This window comes from Dendropsophus ebraccatus, chromosome 11, assembly GCF_027789765.1.
Source record: "Dendropsophus ebraccatus isolate aDenEbr1 chromosome 11, aDenEbr1.pat, whole genome shotgun sequence".
Taxonomy (NCBI): domain Eukaryota; kingdom Metazoa; phylum Chordata; class Amphibia; order Anura; family Hylidae; genus Dendropsophus; species Dendropsophus ebraccatus.
Genome location: NC_091464.1, coordinates 39,517,148 through 39,541,340, shown reverse-complemented (window position 1 = coordinate 39,541,340; position 24,193 = coordinate 39,517,148). Strand labels below are relative to the sequence as shown.

At 40.3% G+C, this 24,193-nt stretch overlaps 1 protein-coding gene across 4 annotated transcripts in view; it reads right to left on the bottom strand.

Annotated features, from left to right (window-relative positions):
• The window catches only part of CNKSR2 (connector enhancer of kinase suppressor of Ras 2), a 258,126-nt gene that overhangs the window by 122,194 nt on the left and 111,739 nt on the right, over positions 1-24,193 (bottom strand). For 2 of the 4 annotated variants that reach the window (XM_069945142.1, XM_069945145.1), the window contains exons 10-14: positions 20,191-20,337; positions 17,218-17,262; positions 7,184-7,317; positions 3,917-4,128; positions 1,801-1,890 (exon numbers count right to left, since the gene is read on the bottom strand). In XM_069945142.1, coding sequence (XP_069801243.1) covers positions 1,801-1,890; positions 3,917-4,128; positions 7,184-7,317; positions 17,218-17,262; positions 20,191-20,337 — 628 coding nt within the window. The remainder of the gene's footprint in view (positions 1-1,800; positions 1,891-3,916; positions 4,129-7,183; positions 7,318-17,217; positions 17,263-20,190; positions 20,338-24,193) is intronic. The other 2 variants (XM_069945143.1, XM_069945144.1) reach the window with 2 other exon arrangements.

Below are 24,193 nucleotides of genomic sequence, written 5' to 3'. Positions count from 1 at the left end.
TCCCTACACTGAGCCCCTACAAATCTATGTATTCTGATCTCCCACAAAGCATCCAGTGTATGATGCACCTAGGACCCAACTACAACAGCTGCAGGCACTACAACTCCCAGCATGTACTGAGTCTGCAGCCCTCGGGATATGCTGGGAGTTGTAGTGCCTGCAGCTGTTCTAGTTGGGTCCTAGGTGCATTATACGACATATAGGAATACATAGATCTGTGGGGGCTCAGTGCAGGGAAGTGACCCCAGAACATCACTAATAGGGGATAGGAGTAGATGTTGTTGTTCTATCCCCTATTAGTGATGTTCTGGGGTCACTTCCCTGCACTGAGCCCCCACAGATCTATGTATTCTGATCTTCCACCAAGCCTCCTAGGACCTAACAGCTGCATGCACTACAACTCCCAGCATGTACTGACAGTCTGCAGCCCTCAGGATATGCTGGGAGTTGTAGTAAAGTAGTACAATCCTATGCGGCTGTAGACAGATGTATTGCTGGACCTTCAGGGCTGATGGTTGTCACCCACAGATTGCAGCCACCAGGAGACTCTGCACACAGTGATTTATTAAAGGGTTGTCCTCTCAGAGACTACAAATCCCAGCATACCCTGAGAGCTGTATAAATGGAGGGTGTTCTGAGATTTGTCACAGATACAGATAAATCCAGGAAAGGAGCGGGTCAGCATGTCGCGTTTCACTGGTTCTATATTGGTGGGCCCCAGGTGCCCCAGTCCGACACTGGACAGAAGCTGTCCCCAAATTAAGTCCCCGCCCTCCTTCCTTCCTCCATCACGTCTGATGATGAGAAGAGCGGGCATCAAGCAAAAGGGCACCCCAGTACTACTGACAGTCGGGGGGTGCCGCTCAGTAGTACTGGGTGCTGGAGTGCCGGCCTGCCAGCTGTGCCAGGGTATACACCATGCATGTAACCTGCCAGTGCCGAGGGGAAGGGGGCACTAGTTCGAGGGGGGGGGGGGGGCGCGCCTCGGCATGCAAAGTGCCTAGGGCAGCATGAACTCTAAATACAGGCCTGCTCAGAATGCTGAAGCTACATGAAATAGTAATATAACATGGAGATTAACTTTACATTAACCTAGTGTATTTTCCTGTGTATAAGACTACTTTTTACCCAGGAAAATCTTCTCAAAAGTCAGGGGTCGTCTTATATGCTGGATGTGGTCCTATAGGGCGGGTGCTGAAAACTTAGGAACTGAACTGGAGAATCTGCGGTCACCGCATATGGTGGGGGAGCTCGAAAACAGACCCATCTCTGCCATATGCGGCAATCTTATGAAGGGCAGAGCAAGCTGCAGATGTCTGGGGTATGGAAAAGAGAGCCCAGAAATACACACCTCTTTCACCCGTCTGGCCTGCCCTTGTATTCTACCGATATTACTGTACCCCCCTCTCTGCCTCTCAGATCTCACTGCTGTCTGGTGTTTTTTTATTAATTTTTACTTGGTGTGTGTTGGAAGGGGGGTAGTCTTATACAACGACTATATCTTAAACTCTACATTTCAACTGGAAAAGTTGGGGGTCGTCTTATACGCTGGAAAATACTGTATTTATTTATTTTCTCCAAGTATCCTGTACAGGTAAGGGAACACTATATCTCCTGTATCTGTTTTATTAAAACTTTACTTACCCCTTTATACCTCTATTGCCAGACAGTTTGCAATGCGCAAAGCTAGGGAAAATAAGTGACAACCCACGCAGGAGGCAAATGACTTCCATAATACTCTGACAAATATTGTTCATATGCTTTTATAATGTTTATATCTATTCACAACACTTGACTTACCTCTTCTACTGTCTCGTTTCAGCTTGGTAGGATCTTCATAGTCTCCAACCCAGTTGTATTCTACTGGCATGGATATTGGTCTCAGCTTACCTGTAAAAAAATTTTTTTTAAATCTTAGTTATAGATCCAGACGATGGATACAAAAGGGCAAAGATTGAAATCATGAGTTTATCAGTAACTACAGTACATGCTATGCTGAATACTCAAAAGAGTCTGTTACTATCAAAACAGCAGCCAATTTTTGTTTTTGCACTTTAATTCTCTTCTCTTTGTGTTTAAAAGGCCATTTTTCCCCTACAGTGCCACATGAGCCCCTATTTTTTTAATTTTTATTTTTTTTAACTTTAGACTGACTTGCACAATAAAGAAGTTACAACAGTCCATAGAGCCCTTTAAACATTTAACTTTATATCAGTCAGGGATCCACTATTGAGAGTAGCTGCATCTTTTGACATTCAAATGACCCATCATTGAGTTAATCTCAACAAACAATTTTTGTATCTGGGGAAAAATGTTTCTAAAGAGAATATGTGGATGATGGTCATTTCAAGAAAAAGGTGTTAATTTCCAACCATGTTAAATGTAAGTTTTAGAGCATGCCCCGACCAGACAAACTAGTCACTTTAATGATGAAAGACTGTGTGTTCTTTTGGGGAACGCATCTGTTATTTAAGGGATAAATACCATCTGTGAAAAACCAACAGCGAGGACTGAAAGGAGACATTATGTTAAATGTTACTAGGAAGGAGGTAAGAACATCTTTGCATGTTTTTCTATATTACATTGGGCTGATCACTGGAACTTATGCCAGATTTTCTAAGTAATGTCAACAAATGAAACAGCTTTATAGTAAACGGATTGTAGACTTTTTTTTGCTGAAAGATTGAAGGGGATGTCAACCTGTGAAGACCCTGCTCAGTAGAGTTAATGGTAGAGTGAGTACTAAAATGCTTGAGTCCCCGTTACAAACCCTAATAAATTCGAAGGGAGGCTCGAGCATTTTACCAGGTGCCCCCTACTTGGCAGAGCAGAAGGAGCCTGTTCCTTTTAATATTTTTTGGTCTAATTTTTGTATACTTTGTTTAAACATCCCCTGGAGGAATTAAATATTTTCAAAAAATTAGAACAAAAAAAAATCGATATCTTTTCGAGTTTCTGCAGGAGCCATAAACAAATGATAGTTAGGCTGTCAGTTATTGAAGGATACCTGTGCAGCATCCAAGCATGCTTGCTCAACTCTACGCTATTTATTACCTAATCTACTAAGGAGTTTTTCACCTCTTCTCATACATTGATGCCAAAGTCAGATAAAATTGTGATCATCCTGTTCTGTATTCTTGTATTGGTTTACAATGGTGTCTGGTCCTATTTATTTGTGCAAAACTCCACAAGCCTATATCACTCAGGCTCTTCACATTGTGGCAACATATCCCATCTGTCTAGGAGTTTCCCAAACTGATAATGCCCAGTACTGAACTTACTGATCTCAACTTCTTCATGTCCGATACTTCCGTCCGAACTAAGGATCACCCCCATCACTATGAAAAGCTAAAAAACATTATTTGTTGGCAGTACATTCTCCTCTGTAATAGGAGATGTGTGGCCAACAATGATGCAATTAAAGGGCTGCACAAACAATCCAGCAAACGTTCATGTGGCCCTACCCATCAGAAAATTGAGCTATGTAATAGGCTCCTTAAACACGTGCTGATCTACTTGATCAGGGTAATACTACTCTTTTATCTGTCCACCTGTGATAATACCAATGCACTGACTATAATTAAATCACCTGTGAAATACTAAGGAAAATTCGCAAATTATGTCCTGTTGGTGGTCCCTGATGACTGGAGTTGGAGAACACTTTAATACAGCTTATAGTATAGCACCCTCAAATTACACTGCATTAAGGCCTATACAATTTAACCTAGAAAAGCGCTATGTATCTAATAAATGTGAGTGATCTTTTACTTTTCTAAACCCACCCCATCACAGTACTTGTGTGTCGGTACACATTTTGCTCACAGACATTGTTGCATGTTTTCTGCCTTCTTTGATTGTAAGGTGCCAATAAAGAAAAGTTACTAATAATAACCATACACATATCAGCAACTCTTACCATATGTTGGGGTGCTTTCACGGCGACTCTGCATGTTGGCTCTTCCTTTGTCATATTCATAGCAATAAAGGACGGCATCTTCATCCACAGTATTAAATCTTTTTCTATATTCTTGGTCCAGAAATGAGTTTGGCGACTCTGACCCCTTTGATACTGGTTTCCCAACTATATGACGGCTCACATCTTCACATGGCAAATTGCCTTTCTCGTCTCTTAAAAAAAAAAAAATTATAATAATTTAAAAAAATTATGTTCTGGATGGTTATACTGGCAGCAAGGAGACAGAAGCTGTACTGAGTACACCTAAGTCTCTAGCTGTGCCTACTGAGCAACCTATCTACATGCCGCTCCTTTCCTCCTTTCTCATTCAGTTAGAGTTTCTCAAGGTGACCCCATGTGGTTCCAGGTTAAAATCTATGCGGTTATGAGCCATGAGGACATTCTGTAAGGAACAGCTTAATATGGTTTTTCCAAACATTTACCTGGAGACCTTGTAGCAGATTGCTTTGCAAGAAGGCCTCCATAGCTGAGTTACCATGTTCAACAAAAACATCCTTTAGGTCTCCTCCCATACTAGACCTATTACACTAACTGATTATCAGCCTTATTTGGCAGACTACCCTCTGTTAATCGTTTAGTGTAACAGAACATGTTGAAAGGCCACAAACAGCCCACATGCACGTTTCGGCTGATCCTGGTCTTTTAACATGTTGAAAGATCACGGTTTGTGCAGCAACGCTCTGCACCACGTCATTCTGTGTCATAGATGCGGAGGTAGCAGAGTGCCGCTGAGTTCAATGGGCGCTAAGGATCATTCGGGCAGCCCCCCTCTACAATAATACAGGCATCAAGTGGGAAATAAGGGTGAAGCAAGAGTTGCGCTAACAGGTCAGTGATCGCTTCCCCCGGAACATTAGGCAGCGTAATACGGCCTTTAAACCCTACCCAACCCATTGACTTCAGTAGGATAAACTTAAGTATGGGGTCCTCCCAACTCTCCTCAGACAGCAGATGTCAGGAGAGAGAACAATTAAACATGTTGGATTTCGGCAAGTCTGATTCTTTTGTTTTGGGGGGAAAAAATCTGCTGCCGAAGGAGTATAGCTAGTTAATCCTTTATTTCAAGTTATAGCACCAAAATATACAGAAATGACGACCATTCACACAAGTCCCAGTCCCCACTAGGGTTATTTCCCTATCTCACTGCTTCTACAGTAAATGTCACAGGAAACCAAGTCACCCAGCAGTATCTTTTTCATATACATTTATTCCATGCAATTTTTTTATGTTTTAAATAGTGTGACTAAACAATGCTCCTGTGTACAATTCCATAATTCCAGGGCTCTTTAAGAGAACCATTCATAGACTCTTAACCAAAATGGTTTTCTGTGAGCAGCTAAAGAATTGTTTTCACCCAAGAGACATAGTCATCCAGCATAGATATCTATCTTATAAGCATTCATCCTTCAGTGGGCATACAGCCCCAACATGGTATGTATTAGATTATTTACACTTAGCATACAGATGAACAAGTATTTAGAGGGAGAAATTAAAGAGGCGTTCATCTGCTCAGGCCGGACGTCTTTGCTGCAGGGGTAAGTAAATCTTTGCTAAATTATATGAAAAGTTCAATTAAGTAGAACAGCATTAGAGAAAGTCTTGGAAAGATTTATTAAGATTTTTTTTTACATTTCTATTAACACCCAAGATTACATTTAGGTTTAGGTTATATACTTCGAGAGCTGGTAACCAATTAGATTTTGTCACTTGTTTTATTTTCAAGAGTAATGGTGGGAAAATGGACAGCCTATTGTAGTTTCTTCATTGCCATGACATACATAAAAAAACAAAGTCAGACATTAGGTATTTATTGACCAACCAAGCCAATCTTCTGTCTCTGGCCACCCATAGAAATAGGGTTGTCTATAGAGAAAAAAAAATTAAAAAGGTGGCCTATAAGCAAGTATTCCATTTCTACGGCAATATTTAGGCAGAAGAAACAGTCAGTCAAAGGTATATAGACGGCCATCCACATGACAGAGCTGTCGGCCAAATGGATTTTTCTTTTGATTCCACTGAGTATGCACAGTTTCTGCACTAGGGAGTGTAACACACTGCTACCAGAATCTGTTAAAATCCAACAAATCCATTACATCAGATATTAATTTTGTTATTTTTTAAAATCTTTTATATTTCATATCAAGAATGACTGTTTGGGGTTACGAGGGTTTTCTAATAATTTTACTAATGAGTATATTTTTAGCCGCTCATAGCTACCTGCAAAATATAGGAACTGAAGGAGGGCTAAAAACAGGATCTTTCCTTCAATGAAGCGTGTCATCTGATGTTATTGTTAACCTAAATCTAAATAGTACTAATTCACCTATCTTAGATATGGAGCTATACTTTTTGCTATAATATTTTTTGTTAATAAAAATATACACATCTTTAACTATGGTGAAGTAATAATAACCCTTAGGCTATGTTCACACTATGTAAAAACAATGGCCACTGTTTTACATGTTTATTCGGCCGATACTGCAGTATCGGCCGGATGAACATCATTTTATTTTAATTAGAATGTGGGCACATTTGGATATGCCTGTACTCCAATAAGCATTGACCTCAATACAGTGTATGTCCATGAGAACAGCCATACACTGTGTTAACAGACTGAACAATGGCCGTTGTTTACAGTCTCCTGGCTGGAAATAATTGTCAAGTCAATTGTTTCCACGGCCGTAGGGGAACAATGGCCATTGTACAATACATTGCGTGGACAGCGGCCGCTGTTTCCCATAGGATTTCACAGAGTGTATTCTTTTTTGACAAGAACGGCCATTGTTATAATCTGCAACAATGACCTTTTTTTTCAAAAAAGAATACACTGTGTGAACATAGCCTATATGTACGTGTCTTGACATGAAAGAAATAAAAACCTCCAGCAAATATATAGTTGATGCTTGTCTTATGTCTGCTGTTGGTTGCCCTTAGATCAGTTAGTGTACTCAGCTGCAGCAGTGTACAGGGGCGTGTACAGCCTCTGGCCAATCAGCATTCAGCTTCATTGGGCCGGTCTGTGCAGAGCAGAGGGACAACTGACATCACTTCCTACATTTGTTCCTTTTTTTTTTTAGATATTATAAGACCAAATGGCCTTAGTGATGGAGCCTCAACTAAAGTTTTCCAGTATGCGAGACAGTAAGGCTGAATGTATAGCACTGTATTTCATATAGAAGACAGAAAGAAAAAAAAAACAAGTCATACCTTGGTGTGTAGGGCTCAGCTGGAGGTGGAGGGATGAAAAGGTCTTGAAGTGCAGAACTGTCCCTTTTTGTAGGTGTGCTGATTGTGCTTGAAGGGGTAGCTGCTCCACTTGTAGGGCTCCTTGGTATTAGGGGCTATAATAAACATGAAATGATTATAAAACAATGGTATTTCTCAACCCAAATATACATAAGTTATACCGACGTCTTTCTGCCACATCCATAAATTGTTGCTTAAATGATACATAATATTCTTCTATTATTCTTCAAAACTGTGTCACTTATGTGAGGCTATAGAGACTCCATTCTATAGAACTGTCATTGTCAAGTGTCAAAAACAGAAAGAACAATGCATAAAAGACAGAAGAGCAGAAAATCTATTTAAAACACATAATATGCAGTAGACATTAGATCTCACATAAATGAAAGTTTTCTCATAGTTTTCATTGCATCTGTAGGCAATTGAATTGCTTTGGAGAGTCTTCTATGCAGCTTATTCCACCCACATATACATTATCAGTAGGTTAACAGGATAAAACTAAAAAAGTTTGGGTGACAGCCAGGGTAGTGACAATCACAGGCCAGAGAAATTTTCAGTTGTTGCTTTTCTCATTAGATGGTAAAGGAAACTATTGGTCCTAAAATGTTGATACATTTTATTGGCAAGGTGAAAAGATGATGACACAAGCAGCGTTCAAAACTACCTAGGTGTCTACAGTAGGCATGGCTGATAAAGAGATCTAGGTAGGCTTGATGGATGGATTATGTTAAATAAAAATATATTTCAAATTACAAGCATTTCTTAAAATGTATGACTTGAGGGATATAGACTCACTTATCTCCCTATGTGCTGCTTTGTTGCATAACCTGTTGCCCCTGGTTAAGGCCTGCCAGGTATCCACTATCTTGGGTAATGGTGCGTTTACACAGACAGATTTATCTGACAGATCTTTGAAGCCAAAGCCAGGAACAGACTATAAACAGGGATCAGGTCATAACAGTAAAACTGGAATCTATCCTCTTTTCAAATCCATTCCTGGCTTTGGCTTCCAAAATCTGTCAGATAAATCTGTCTGTGTAAATGCACCCTTAGGGTCCATTTACACAGAAAGATGATCTGACAGATTATCTGCCAAAGATTTGAAGCCAAAGCCAGGAACAGACTATAAACATAGATCAGGTAATAAAGGAAAGCCTGAGATTTCTCCTCTTTTAAAATCCATTCCTGGTTTTGGCTTTAAATGTTTGGCAGATAATCTGTCAGATAATCTTTCTGTGTAAATAAACCCTAATGCTACGTTTACACGGAACGATTATCGGGCACATTTTCGCAACAACGATCGCATTGAGCGATAATCGTTCCATGTAAACACAGCAAACGATCAAGCAATGAGTGAAAAATCGTTCATTTTGATCTTTTAACATGTTCTTAAATCATTGTTCGTCGTTCGCTAAAAATTCGTAGATCGCTTTGTGTAAACAGTCTTTCAAAGATTCACCCTATGTAAAAGATGGGCTTAAACGATCTTAAAAACGATCGCATTAACGATTTTTCTTACAAATTTTCTTACGATTTCTAACGATTTATTCGTCTAAACGCTGATCGTTATAAAAACCAAATCGTTGCTTCAAAATCGTTAAACGATCGATTGGGCGAATTATCGCTCCGTGTAAACGTAGCATATGTCATGCTAAGTTCAAAACAAAAAGTCTTTCAGCAGCACAAGTATAAAGCAGATAATATGGGTGCACGCCTCAGAAAACCGGACCAGGTTGGAATCAAGTAATCTGAAAAAAAAGAGTGGAAACAGCACTTCCAAAATTAGTCCTTAGAGTTTATTACACACCAGTGCAACGTTTCAGCTTGAAAAAGGCTACCATGCTGAAACGTCGCCCTGGTGTGTAATAAACTCTAAGGACTACTTTTGGAAGTGCTGTTTTAACTTTTTTGGATTACCTCATGCTCAGTTCAATTTCAGTCACATGATCTATCCAGTTAGTACTTGCAGTTGGTTTTCACTTTACTTCACAAGCAAGAGGTGTGCTGGGAAAGTGTCTGTACTGTTGTATGGCAAATCACTTAAGGCCCTATTATCGGCCACACTTGGCCAATTACCGGCCAATAATCACTTGGTGTAATAGGACATGTTAAAAGACCACTATCACCTGACATGAATGGTGTTGACTGATCGTGGCCTTTCAACATCACAATGAAAAATCACGATCACGTCAGCAATGGGATCCAAGTTAATTCCAGGCTGCCCCTCCCCCTTCTCCCCACAGCCCCTTCCCCTTCTCCACGTACACTGTCTGTACATGTAATAGCACAGGCAGCGAGCTGGGAAGAAGGGGAAAGCTAGCAGTGAGCTGACAGGTCTGCATTCGCTTCCCCTTCATTATTGTGCCCTGTAACACGGCCTTTAGACTTTGCTGCCTGCATATCTCACCCAGCGGCATACATAAAGAAGTACTAGGGAGTCAAACAATGACAAGGTTCATGGGAATATCCCAAACTTCCCACACTGTACTTTTATTGCATGGGTTAGATTGCACCCATTTGGGCTGCAGTCCTCCCAAGTGACTGACTTTTCCTATATAACTTCCTTAAAGTGATTATGTCACCCCCTTGCCCTCGCTTAATTTCATTGGAGGACAGAGTCACTTAGGCGGGGCTTTACGGCAGTTGGGCACCATCTCCTGGCTGGGGAGAAGGCCCAACTGCCACAAAACCCCGCCTAGTCGACACTGTCCACCAATGAAATGAAGAAATTTTAGAGCAGAAAGAAAACACAGACAAGTTTTACGCAGGTATATATTGAATTTGACGGACCTAAGAACATAGAGTAAGAGGGATTACAGTATCACTTTAGGAGAGTAGAAAAGAAAGTAAAAAGGAGTATAGACAAATATATGATAAATACTGGTCGTGTGGAGTCACCTTGGCTGGAGAATTAAATGTGGTTTATTTTAGAAAAACATGCATTCTGATGCATACCAGACCCCGATGGGAATAAGCTCCATAAGAGTTCCCTGCATATACACAAAATGTGTTGAACAAACTAAGGGCCCTGTTACACGGGGCGATTATCGTACGAAAAATCGTTATATCGTTCCAATTTTAACGATAATTGTTCTGTGTAATTGCAGGCAGCGATCGAAAAATCGTTCGTATGTCGTTGATCGTTGATTTAGATCTGAACCTAAAATTGTTAATCGTTCGCTGTAATTCCACGCTCGTTCGCTCAAGTTCTGCATTTTTTCACTAATCGTTCAGTGTAATTAAACATTGTTCATTGTTTTCCTGACATCAGAAGGAATAAACGATTGCAATAACGATCGTATGTAACGACCATCGTTCTGTGTAATATGGTGAACGATTTCAGGTTAATGATAAATGTTCTCGTTGGTGATCGTTTATCGTTAGTCTCTCAAAATCTCTCCGTGTAATAGGACCCTAAGAGTGAGAAGAGCCTACTGGTGGCACCAACTCAAACAGGCAAGTGCTCGCAAAGCCAAACCTGGACCCTACCAAAACTGCCCATGAAACCTTCACTTCCTAGTCCGTTGTGTGCCCGGCACAGTAATTACTTAATAAATCAATACTTTATATAAACTATCAACACTGGAACTACAAAATCATTAGTAACATAGTTCTATTTTAATCGGTATTATTGAAGTGCCCAGTTATTATCGCCTTGCAAAAACATATAAACAGTATACAAACATTGAATACAAGAATAAATATTGTTGTTTTAACTTCATATTGATTAATAAATGGTGAAAAATGCTTTCATTGTAATTTCCTAGGAAAACAGCAGATATAGATTTTCTTGGCATGCATGGAGCAGTGTATGCTGCAAATGGAAAAGCTACATTGCAGAGAATTGAATTCATCAGACTCAAAGTTTTCCTATCGCCATTCACATCTTTTGTTAATCATTTTAGCCAATCCTCAACCGGCAACATGATTTGAATTCCTTTCACCAGGCTGGCTTTTCTTAGGCAGTCCTTTATTGAAGCAATTGTTGTAAGCTTACCAGTACTCTGTACCCACAATCTGACCCCCCAAACCACTTATACCTTCGGATAGCTGCTTTTAATCCAAGATCTGTCCTGTGGTCTGTCGGCAGGATATGCAGTTATTGTCCTAAAAAAACAACTTTTAAACTTGCAGTCCGTGCCAAACGGGAGTATCTGTGCCCTAACTTTGCACCACCCCTCCGTCCCTCCTCCCCACCCTCTTCATCATTAGGAATGCCACTGGAACATTTTCTTCATGCTGAACATTGCACAGCTGCTTAACGATCCAGCCCAGGTGCTGGGCGGACACAGATGGGGAATAGGAGGCAATCTGCCTGGAGCATTCCTAATGATCAAGAGGGTGGGGAGGAGGTGGGGAGGAGGTGGGGAGGAGGGAAGTTAGGGCACAGATACTCCCATTTGGCACAGGCTGCAAGTTTAAAAGTTGTTTTTTAGGACAATAACTGCATCCCCTGCCGAATAGACCCCAGGACAGATCTTGGATTAAAAGCAGCTATCCGAAGGTACAAGGGGTTTTGGGGGGGGGAAGAGGTCAGATTGTGGGTACAGAGTCGCTTTAATGCTAACCTGCTGCAGTACGACTTAGCTACAGTGCCTATAAGTAGTCTGAGACAAACCTCGAATCTCACCATTGGATTAGGTTGACATGCTATCCCTTGTCACTGCAACTCTGATTCTTGTGACTGGTTAACACAAAAATGCAGTGAATTCTATAACAATGGGATGAAGCATGACCCTTTTTTTTTTTTAACTTTGTGCCTCTGTTGAAAATTGAAGGTACAATATGAACATTGTATTACAGAAAATAAACACAGATCTGCCTGTGTAAATAGCTTTAAAGTGACACTGTCACCCCCTTTTTACATTTTGACTGCTCTCCACAGGTGTAAAGGGTAAATGTTACAGCTTTCATTACTTATTTGATATCACACCTCATGGTGCTTTTTCTGGTAAAAAGTTGTTTTTATCACCTGTGGATTGGTGATGGCAGCCATTGGAAGGGCCAGCCTAAAGCTCTAGGCCCGACCCCCCTAGATTGCCCCACACCAATGGCCGTTGAGGGGCGGGGCCTATGCGGCAATGCCGTCATGGATGGGGGCAGGGCTAAGTGGTGCTAGGGGCTGAGCGATGTGGCACAAAGGCTGCGAGGCCCCGCCCACATATAGCAATCCACAGGTGATAAAAACAACTTTTTTTACCAGAACAAGCACCATGAGGTGTGATATAAAATAAGTAATGAAAGCTGTAACATTTACCCTTTACATCTGTGGAGAGCAGTAAAAATGCAAATAGGGGGTGACAGTGTCACTTTAAGGGGTTATCCAATGTTACAAAAACATGGCCACTCTCTTCTAGAGACAGCACCACTCTTGTCCCCAGTTCGGGTGCAAGACAGCCAAGACAGAAACTTTCTCAGAACTTCCCCTTCTAACAGAGGTTCTGGTTTGACGTATTAAATTCATTTGAAGAGAAGCTACCTCCGAGAGGTGGCATCAGAGAGCTACTCAGAATTTCATTCTTTCTAGTGAGGCATTACAATTTTTGTAATGGGTAGTTTTTTTTTTTTTATATTTTTTTTCTACTAAGGTAACTCTCATATGAACTAAGTTTTATACAGTACATTGAAAGAAAGCCTAAAAGATTTCCCTTAGCTGCTCTTGGATCCAAGGACTGTCATAACATTTCAATGTGATCTACAAACAACCTCCCACTGCTTTATGATAAATTTGCTGCATCCATTCCACTTCATTTAATTTACACATGGGCCTATTTTATTCTGAAATGCATTATTACATATGCAATGTAGTTTAAAGTGAATATCAAGGAGGGAGATCGTGCACATCAAAGTAGGAAGACATGAATAATACGTGGCAGAAGTGTGATTAATTTTCCAGGGAGATGGCGGTGAGGTAAGAATAACAAATCATCTTCATTGAAGATGCAATCTGTTTGACTAGAGATCCTCCACTGGTATATATTGAAAAACACTAAGAATGTAAAAGGTTTATGGCTGAAAAGGGGCAGAAGGAGGTGCCAATATAGTCATATGCGCCTTTGATGGACCCCAGCACCACCTTACTATATGCACATCAGTTTTCTGATGCCACCTTTTGGAAGTCACTGTTTGGCTACTTTAAGAAAGCTTCATTTCTTAAAAAGCCATGCCAGAAAATCACATGGAATTGAAGTTACCCATCTTTAGACAGCTGCTGTTGTTGCCCCTCAACAGTATAGAGCAGTTTAATGGCTGGCTGCAGAGAGGTCAATCAATGTGAGATCAAAGAGTTATTTTTTTCTTTTTTTTACAAGAATGTCTTAAAGACATATGAAGATTTATAGATAACCAATGCACCATTGGATTTTTAGGAAGAAGGATATACAAAGCAGCTCTTGGTAGCTTTGCCTTCAAGTCAATGTTTGGCTTCCTAAAGAAGCCTTAGAACACGACTAGGGCTTTAATAAGCCAAGCCAAAAGCTCCCCAAAATGGGGAAGTTATGCATCTGTAGACCGTCCTTTTGGGGTATTTGCCCCTTATCAGTACAGAGCAGGTTGATGGCTGTTGGCAGCCATGGCTGTTATTGTTTCATCTTAGAGAGAACACCATAAAAGTGGGTAGTGACATAAAAGTACAGTACCTATCATTGTGCTGAGCTTGAAACGTCAGCGTGCAGATCCAGCTGATGATAAAAGTTTGGATTGCCATGGAAACGTCACACATCCCAGCGAGTTCTGACTTTAAATCTAACTTGGGGCTTGTGAACAGAACTTATCGCCACATAGGACCTTTCCACAGCCGCCTAAACTTCTCGTGACAGCTGTGTCTGGACACAGACACTTTATACTCAGCACAATGATAGGTACACTTTAATTCATGCTCCGTGGAGAATTCTATTCTTGCAATCAAAACTTTAAAGTTCACAAGAGAGTTAGTCCAATTTTTCTCCTAAACTAAACTTTTGTCCTAGGCATCAAAACAAAAGGCAGGACATTAATATAGTCAAAGGGACAGTGCACATACTAAATGTAACAGAGAGGTTCCCTTATCCAGAATTCTAACTATGTTAAACTAAATATTTAGATTAGAAAACAAAATGTTCGACATTGGAAAAATTTGAAGAAATATTCAGTACACAGTTTTGTCCTATGCTTAATAAGGCTAGAAATAAACACTTATTCTAGAGAGGCCATAATGGTTTATTCATGATGGATGGAGGACTCATTAAGCGGTCCTCAGGATCCTGGTCATCAGCAACGATCAAAACAATCGATACAGATAAACAAGTTGTGAAAAGGGTCAGGCCCATAAATTACATAAGAAATCCATTGTGGTATGAGCCAGTGTTATTCTATACTAATCAAGTCTGTCCTATAAAACAAAAGACTGCAGTAAAAGTTACATACAGTATGCACAGTATTTTGTATTGTGAAGCCTCATTATAGATCACCTACAGAAGGCAAGTATATAAGAATCTTCTAGACTTTATATAGGATAAGAGTTAGAATTAAACACTCAAACATTATATTAGCAATTTAAGTAAAAACATTTTTTATCATAAACATCCAATGCTATTTTATTGTATTGTACATTTCAATCATACATCCTCGTGTTTTTAATTAAAATATACAGTATCCCATTCATTACAATCTGGTTTAAAAAATGTTAATGTTTCGTTACAGTAAAATGCTGTATTATGTCAGAAATTTCAACTTTTGCATTGATTGTTGCTAATGATTTCCCTCGAAAAACAATTTATAAATCCTCACAAAGTGCATTATAATTTTTCCTAATTTTTTATGTGATAAAACAAAATTAGCTTTATGTCTGCTAACAACCAGAAAAGAAAAATCGAAATACCCTCCCCTAGAGACAGGGTTTTGGAGTAAGGTCACATGACCCACAATCTGCAGGTTAAAATATGTGCTGCCTACAAGAAATATTAGACAAACAAAGACAAACTTGACTCCAGCTGTATAAAGCCATCTGGCTCACTGTTTGATATCAGTGGTATAAACAGGTCAGTAATATCCCAACAAAAATGGCCACTCAAGTTCAAATATTTGACACTCAGATGGTGCAAATTTTAATTTAAAGGTGTGCTCCAGCTTGGGGGGCACTTTTGGGGGGGGACCGGGGAGGAGGTAGCTAAAATAAGAGACGTCCACTTACCTCCCCGGTTCCAGCGGCGGGTCACTCATTGCGGCAATCCGGTACCTGGCCGCTTCCTGGTGTCTGATGCCGCCTGAGATGCTACGTCTTAGGGCCGCTCAGCCACTCAGTGAAGGAGGCGGGATCCGAGCGGACTTCAAACGGATCCCGCCTCCTTCACTGCGTGGCTGAGCGGCCCTGAGATGTAGCGTCTTGGGCGGCGTCAGACACCAGGAAGCGGCCGGGAACCGGGGAACGGAGCGTCGCGATGAGTGACCTGCCGCTGGAACCGAGGAGGTGAGTGGACGTCTTTTATTTCAGCCACCTCCTCCCTGGTCCCCCCCAAAAAGTGCCCCCACGCTGGATAACCCCTTTAAGGGGCCCTCTACTTTTGACAACACCTACTTTTAATGGACCTTTTACAGGGGCAGATTATTTCCTGCTTTGAGTGCTGATCAACTATATACACGTTAATTAGCACTCTTTGAAAAGCAACTTAAAGTAGTGAACAGGTCTACAAATAATTTCTCAGCAGTTTGTGTGGTTGTCCACTTCATTGTTCAAGGCAGTATATCTCCGGTTTACAATGATCACAGGGCCATTTACACAGATCCGGTCGCCCAAGTAAATGGACCTTCGGACTATTTGCTCACACAGTAAAAAAAATATCGAAATACCGTCCTAATTTGAGTGTGAACCACCATAGGGAAAACAATGAATTACACATTTCCTATTCAAATCAATAGGTTGTATGTGTAATCAAGAATAGGACAGGTCCCTCTTTAGAACAGTTCTCTTAAACAGAAGACTGTTAGAAGTTTTTTTTTTTTTTTTTAATAGCGCCTGAATTAATTATTTTAGTGAAATTCTAATTCTAGCCAATATATATGTAGACATCATCTGAAATTCCACAATAAAATGTTCAAATCCATTTTATGTATTTCCACACCGACCTATATAATTGCTCTGTGACTAGTCTACATTTGCAAATTAAGCAAATGTAAATCCTTACAAGTGGACAGCAGATTAGCCCAATACTCCCCTACCTCTTTTGACTCACTCTTTATAAGGGGGTCCTCGCTGAAAACATTCGGCCATCCACTCAATTTCAACAATGCTACTACCTGTTTTGTTGTCTTCTGGTCGTTCTTCCTTGTTGCCCCCCCCCCCCCAAGCGTGACATGCTTGCTGGCTTGGGGGGCGGGTATTGCGGGGGGGAAGTGGCCAGAGAGGGGCGTAATGAAGATGGGGTGGGCAAAACAGGAGATGTCGTGGGTGGAATACAGATGGGGTGGGCAGATAGAGGGGCTTGGCAGACATGGGATGTGTGCTGCACCATGGTAAAACAGCAGCACACACCAAGCAGGAAGTGGGGGACTTTTAAAAAGAGACACCGGCACAAACCAGACAGTGGTATCGGCGTGACCAGGCACCCAGGGAGTGCGGCAGCGGCATGGTAAGCCAAAATCAGCAGATTATGGCCTATCAGTGTTTATTATTTTAGTGAGGCCAGCTTAACACTTCCGCAAACTATAGTCACAAACATATTTATAGCAGATACAGTTTCAGTACAAATTTTAAACAGATTTCAAGCTAGTTTCTCATTTTTCTCTTCTCACTGGGGTGAAGCATAGTAGTAAAGCAGGAAAGACAGGGCAAGATTCACAAAACGTATATCAAACTGATCACCCTGATAAAACTTATATACACATTCAATGAAAAGGAGTACTAAAATAATCAGGGCTAGTGTATAATAAAAACTACCTCTCTCCCATCAACGACTAAAGAAAAAAAAATGCTATCAATACCATAAATACTAAAATTCTAGTAACATAAAATTGCTTACTGATATACGTGTCCAGGAATAAGTTTTCATTTCATCATCATACCACTAAAAAAATAAGATGACACTTATTATCATTCAATTTTAATATCAATCAAATAAGCAGCAGAAGCTTCAGCCATCATGAGAGTCTAATAAGTAATGTGAGGGTGGAATTAAAATACAATGGCAGCAAAATTAATGATCTTCTCAAGCAGCAGGACTATCCATTGCCCAGGCATGCCACAATATTCCATGACAGACAAAATGCAGCTTCGAATTAAGTCACCTAGAGCAGCGCATTTTCAGCGAGGAGCCCATAGAAGTATTCTGCCCCCCTGCCCACCATCATACAGAATGGTCAGTGAGAAGCACAAGCAAAGACACGCATGCTCATTTCCAGAGTAGACTGCGCTAATGAGAATTTGGATTGTTTTCTTTAATGGCGAAATGAACCAGTAAATGGCCAAGCGATGAACAAGAGCACATCTATTGCACAAGAAGCCTTTCTCGATGTAAGCCACTTGAATGAATCACATTAAAAAGGATACCTATGTACACTAAATTAAGAGGGGAAATCCAATTTAAATCAACTTCAATAATGTCTGCTATATGAGCTAAGATATGTGGTGTCTGGATTTTTGCATAGGGAGAGCTGCATGGTTCCATTTTACATTATGCTTAGCAAAGGTTTCCTAAATATTTCATTTATTTACACATATTACTGTATAAATACAAGAATGTTATAGTAGACCCATCAACAGCTAAACGGTGGTAAAATAAGTGGTAAAATAAGCTAGGTTAGGCTTCTCATCTGGATTTTGGGCATATGTTTGTTATGTCCATAGTCCTTTCCAGCACCATGATAAAAGCCATTTTGTTAGTATGTAAATGGGGCTCAGGTGTCCAGGGGGTGTTCCCAAGCATAGGAAGAACCCAAGTTTAGCCAGCACATCTCTTACTCACTACCTCCATACTTACTTGCATACACCGACCCTCCACTAATTTACTGACAGCATGCACAGAGAAGGTGAATAAGAGGACATGGACTAATCCCGGGCTCTTGTCAAGCTATGATTAAGGGTAGGGATCGTACGAACCCGAACCCTCAGTAATGATTCCCGCTGTCTGCCCGCTCCGTGCAGCGGGTGGATCCAGCGGGAGGACCGCCTGGGAAAATGGGATAGTCATAGCCATAGGCTGTATCCCATTTTTCCAGGCGGTCTTCCCGCTGGATCCGCCCACTGCACGGAGCGGGCAGACAGCGAGAATCCGATACCAAGCATCTGAACCCAAACCTCAGCGGCTTTGGACCATCTCTAATTAAGGGTTAATGGCCAGAAACGCTTCCGAACGTGCATCTGATTTTTATGCTTGTGGACTCTAGACATGGATTTTAATGGATTGTGAATAAAGACTTACTCTTGGAATTGCCGACCTATCTCCTTCGTTACTTTGCATTGCTGTTGGGGAGTTGGAAGCCCTCAGTTTGAGTACCCACCAGGTGAGCTGAATGAACTTTACTTTGAATAAGTACTCTTGTCAAGCTAGTGAACACCCCCTAGGCACTTGTGCCTTGTTTACATATTAACAAAATGACATGTATATCAGCTCTGGTAATAACTATAGAGATTAAAAGAAAAGGATGTAAGGAATTCTAATGAGAAGCCAAGGGCTTATTCTTATCCACGTTTAGTTGCCAACTGGTCCTCTTTAAGTAAAAAAAATGTACAGGTCCTAAGATATTTGTTGGAACTCAAAATCAAACGGATACATAAAGTGTTGGCTACTTCAGGAGGAGGCAGTGCACTAGAGACTCAAATATCTCAGAAGAGATGCACTGCATACTCAGGCCTTGTATTTGTGATAACACAGATTATTATTTACTTCTTAAAGTGTTCCTTTAAGGCTCTTTTCATAATGCACTGTCAAAGGTGTATTTCAGGAAGATTCCCTGACTAGTGTTTAGCCGACTTGCCAAACTGGTCGGGTTTGGCAATGTTCTCTGAACACAAAGGGGGAGATTTATCAAAGGGTGTAAAATTTAGACTGGTGCAAACTACCCACAGCAACCAATCACAGCTTAGCTTTAGGCAGTGCTGAAAGGAAAGCTGGCCTGTGATTGGTTGCTGTGGGCAGTTTGCACCAGTCTAAATTTTACACCCTTTGATAAATCTCCCCCAAAGACTCTGCATTTGTCTCCCGGTGGCTGAAGTTGTTGGATGCCAACTGTCAGGAAAATATGGATTCAGCCTACGGCTGTATTCAGGTTTTCCAATACTCCTAACAATGCCGAACCCCAACAGATCGGGAAGTCTGCTCAACACTTTCCCTGACTTATACCGTACCTGTGATGACACATTTGGTGGCATCCACCATACATACGCACCCATGTAAAAATAATTATACTGTGAAGTATTAATATATATATTGCCATCTTCTGTTTCATAAGATTTAATCCTGCAAATCCAGATGTATACCACCTGAATAAGGTCAAAATTACACTCTCCTGACCTACATTGGTAATAGGGAGTTCATGAATACGTTCAGAGCGTATGCCAGGAGTTTTCTTGGTGCATATAGAAAACACCACTGCTAATGGAGTGTGAAAATCTGGATTGTTGTACTTCCAACAGGTCATGTTTTGAAGATATTCTATAGAAAACAACACAAGTGGCTTTGCTAAAGATATCCTTAAAACCTGATCTGAGTATATGAGGGGGAACATAAAATGCAGAGGTTAGTAATTTGTGGTTCTCTAGTGAACAATCATATATTGTACAAAAAAAAGACGTGAAGAATCACAAGATCTATATTTAGTGTAAAATGGATACTTTTTACAGCTTGCATTATCCTAACACAGCTAACCATGTCAGCATGAGTCAATCAATTTTGGTCCCCGCTTACATTTAGGGTACAGTTTCCCTTTAAAGCATTCCAGAAATTTTTCTCTATGGCTAAAATGATGGCGAATGACTTATGATTTAGCTTAATTACCTGCAGAGCAAGGGGTTTCCATCTCATATTTTTCAGTAAAGCTGGTGCTGAGGTTAGCATGCTCTGAGGTCGCTTTTTCAAAGTTAAGATAACACCACTCGGGTCCTCTCGTAGTGTATTCACCAAATTTTTCAACTGCCACCCCACCTGGTAACCAGCAAAATTATTACAATATAAATGAAGCACAGTATACAGAGTGCATTGATCCCAGTTACAAGATAGGAGATACAACTAGAAAACAAGAGTTTGACAACCATACCTAAGATAAGAACTCAAATACTGAAGATCATTCCGAAGTCAACACCCAAAACCCATGTATCAATAACCATTAAAATAAAACCCAATACATGTTACATTGCATTAAGCATCTACTGCCACAATTTCTGTTCTACCACTATTGGTCAAGAGAAGCAACGCCAATGTATTAGTGGTTAATGTATAATTAGTAAACTGTATTTAAGCTGCAATTCACTATGTGCTTTTCGAATGTAATGATGACGTTTTCAGTTGATTTTGTATAAAAATTTTACTTCCTTTTTGAGTATTCATCTTGATCTTGCCATTGTTTTACTTATTTGAATGACAACAATAAAACTAAATTCCACAATAGGATAACCTGGACATCAAGCATCATTTTAAACTATGTCAAAACTTAAACCACAGAACCAAAACATCAAATTTTAGTAAAACAGAATATATCATCATGGGTCTTTGATCAAAGATGTCATTGGCATCTTACACTTTACAGCATGCCCAGATAGGAAAATTGAATGTAATATGTTTTCCGTTTAGTCTGTCACAGGGCTGCCGAATTAAATAAAAATTAAAAAGGACTAGCCATTTTGCCTTGATAGTCCAAGTGCTAAATCCACATAAACCTAAAACCTACATAACAGTATTAAATTAACCATTACATGTTATGCATGCCAAGTGAAAGAGGCTTCAGGAAAATTAAGACATTTATTGCTATGAAGTTTGGAGAGGAAGTTGAGCTTTCATACAACTGAGCCATGAAATGATATCATCACCGATCTGGTTTACTTCTTTTGCCAAGTAATAGGACACAAAGCTGTGATATTAAGCTATTTCTACATGTGTGAAACTGATCGTACATACTGAATTAAACACCAAAAAAGGGGTTTTTGTTGGGGAGGATTGTATAGGCTGTGCACAAGTGTAAAAGAAAATAGAGCTCACACAGAAGGCCACAGAGGCTGTAAAAGCAAAAGTAAGCAACATGTTTAATAAAGACCAAGGAAAAAATGTATTTGCACCATAATAAGTACAAAGCATAAACGTAAAACATTTTTTTCAAAGGTGTTCATCGGTTTTTAATATTACGTGAGAATCGATTTTAGTGGGGCTGAGCAATGTTTAACTATACAGGCAGTCTGGTGGCAGATGCCATTGTCAGCATGTCTAATCCTCTACTTTACCTTCTCCCTTGGAGACAGGCAACTGGCCAAGATGTAAGACACCTTTTCCATTTTTCCTAATTGAAATATGTGTGCTTGGTTGAGTCCTCTTTGTATGTTCAGAGAGGTTCATAAGACAGTGATGTCAGCTAAAAGAGTGTTCAGCCGAATTATTGCTAACTCATACGACTGTCTTTTCCCACTGTCTTCGACTACACAAATACTCAATAACTTGCCAGTCTAACACCTATAACAACTAGTTAGGCAATTTACTTCAAGGATCAAAGACACAAACACTTCAAGAACTGTACATGGTCAGGTGGAGTTAGTTTATCTATGACTAAGAGAGCTTGCAGAAGTCTTCAAGGTAATTATTTTAAATGAACTTTTGACCACAAGAGAAAACATCGATAAACTGATCTTCTCCTATAACAACTTATCTTTTAGTTTTGCTCACTCATCACAGAATTTTGACCTTAAACAGTCTGTCTAATGAGCAAACCAGTAAGTCTCGGTTTCAGTCCAGACACACTTATTTTATCAGTTCTTTAGTAATTGTCAACTCCATGAAACATTCAGTAGTATACTCAATTACAATGCCAATATCTTTAATTCATTTAAAGTCTACTAAGAAAAGTTAAACTACCTTTAAAATCCTTGAGAAGGAATAACTCACTGTATGAAAACTAGACATTAAGAGAGATATACCGATCCACAGGGTGTGTCCCCTAGATGCAAGCCCCATCTCTGGGACTCATGTCTATCTTCAGATGAAGGGCTCCCCTGCCTCTTCTGGTCTGTTTATGGCTGCTGGAAATAGTTGGTAAGCAAAAAAAATAAATAAATAAATCGCAGAGGCTGGCACACTATGCAATATGCATAACCCAACTAACCCGTGAGTTAAGCTATTTATGCAACTCTGGTAGTGCGTGAACTACATAGCTCGCAAGGCTACCAGTTTACGCAACTCCCCAGGGAGCTCTTCATCTGAAGATAGATATAGTCCCAAAAGGTGGACCTGCATTTAAGCGTCACTTGAGGCATATCCTGTGGATATGCCATAACTGTCCAGATGGATAAACCCCTTTAACCAAAAGTAGTTAATGTAAAAAGTGCAAGATTTAACCATAGGGGACAATTACGCCTTACATTTAGAAACCATTTGGAAAATAAGAGCAGTCATCTAATAGGTATGGACTTCTCCACTTTTCTATTGCAGAACTTTTGATAAACCCTTCCTGTATTTAATTTAACAGAAATGTAAAATATTACAGTATGTTGCATTAAAAAAACATTAAAAAAATATTAGTCCTTAAGTGATCTTCATTCAAAAGGAGTTATTTTACCTGGACAACCCTCAGCAATATGCTCTACTAGAGCTTTTGGACATCATAGTTCTAGGCAACTTTTTTTTTATTTTTTTTATAAGTATTAGTCACTTATTTGCCGAGAAAAAGAAGAGCTGCAAGCAGTTTTCCAGGCAATATTAGTAGAGACCACAGTAAGTTGGCCCATTTCTTCATCCCTTTCTGAAAACCCTGGATGAAAACTTGTATGACACCTTCAAAATGGATTGTCTCCCAGCATTCCTTGCAAACTTGCATAGTTAAGAAATTATATGAGGCTGGGAGGGGAGGGGAGCAGAGCTCCATAAGGCTATGTTCACACTACGTAAAACTACGGCCGTAGTTCTCGCCGCAGAACTTCGGCCGTAGTTTTGCGGGGTGGGACATAGCTTTATGGAATCCTGTGCGGCACTGGAAAAACTGACATGTCAGTTTTCTGCGTCCGGAATTCGCAGAAAGACCTGTCAGTGCACACAGTTAAGTGAGCAGCACTGGCCACTCGCTTCACTGTGGGCTATGGGAAGCTCTGATGCGGGCGCACGCTGATGTGCCCTCATCAGAGCTCTGCGGCCAGAAAGATCACCCGGCCAGTACTAAGATCCGGGCTAAGACCGACTGTTCCATAACCCGGCCGGGGTCACGGAACGGCCGGTTGTTCACGTAGTGGGAACATAGCCTAAGAAGGGTAGAAGGGTAGTAAGGGAGATCATCCTGCTGACCTTTGGAATACACCGCTGCTATTCACTGAAGCCAATGCTCATAGTGAACTTTATTATTTAGTAGAACCAGCAGGCAGCAATTTGTTTGTTTAAAGAAATTAGAATCCCCTTTAAGTAATAAATTAACAGTAAGCAGGTAACACATTGATGCTGTTTAATGAATTAAAATGGATACATTTCCCTTATTTTAGTTTAGTCATCTGTAAGAATGTCAGCCAGAAATGCTGGTTAAGTTGCCAAACCGGTACACTACAGCATGTCTCCAACATAATGTCCAACAGCATGTATAATACTCATCACGGAAATGAAGGAGAACACTACTAGCAGTGGTGCCAGCAAGTACAGCACAATAATACGTAATACACTGGTCACGTGAATAAACACCATCTCATTACTTCCGTAAAAATGAACAAAGATTGGCAGAGCCATAAAACATTAGTGCTGGATGGATTTAACAGGTGAGTCATTTCTTCTTTCTATTCTACAGCATGGTCCTAGGTTAATTTCTTACACTCTCGGATAA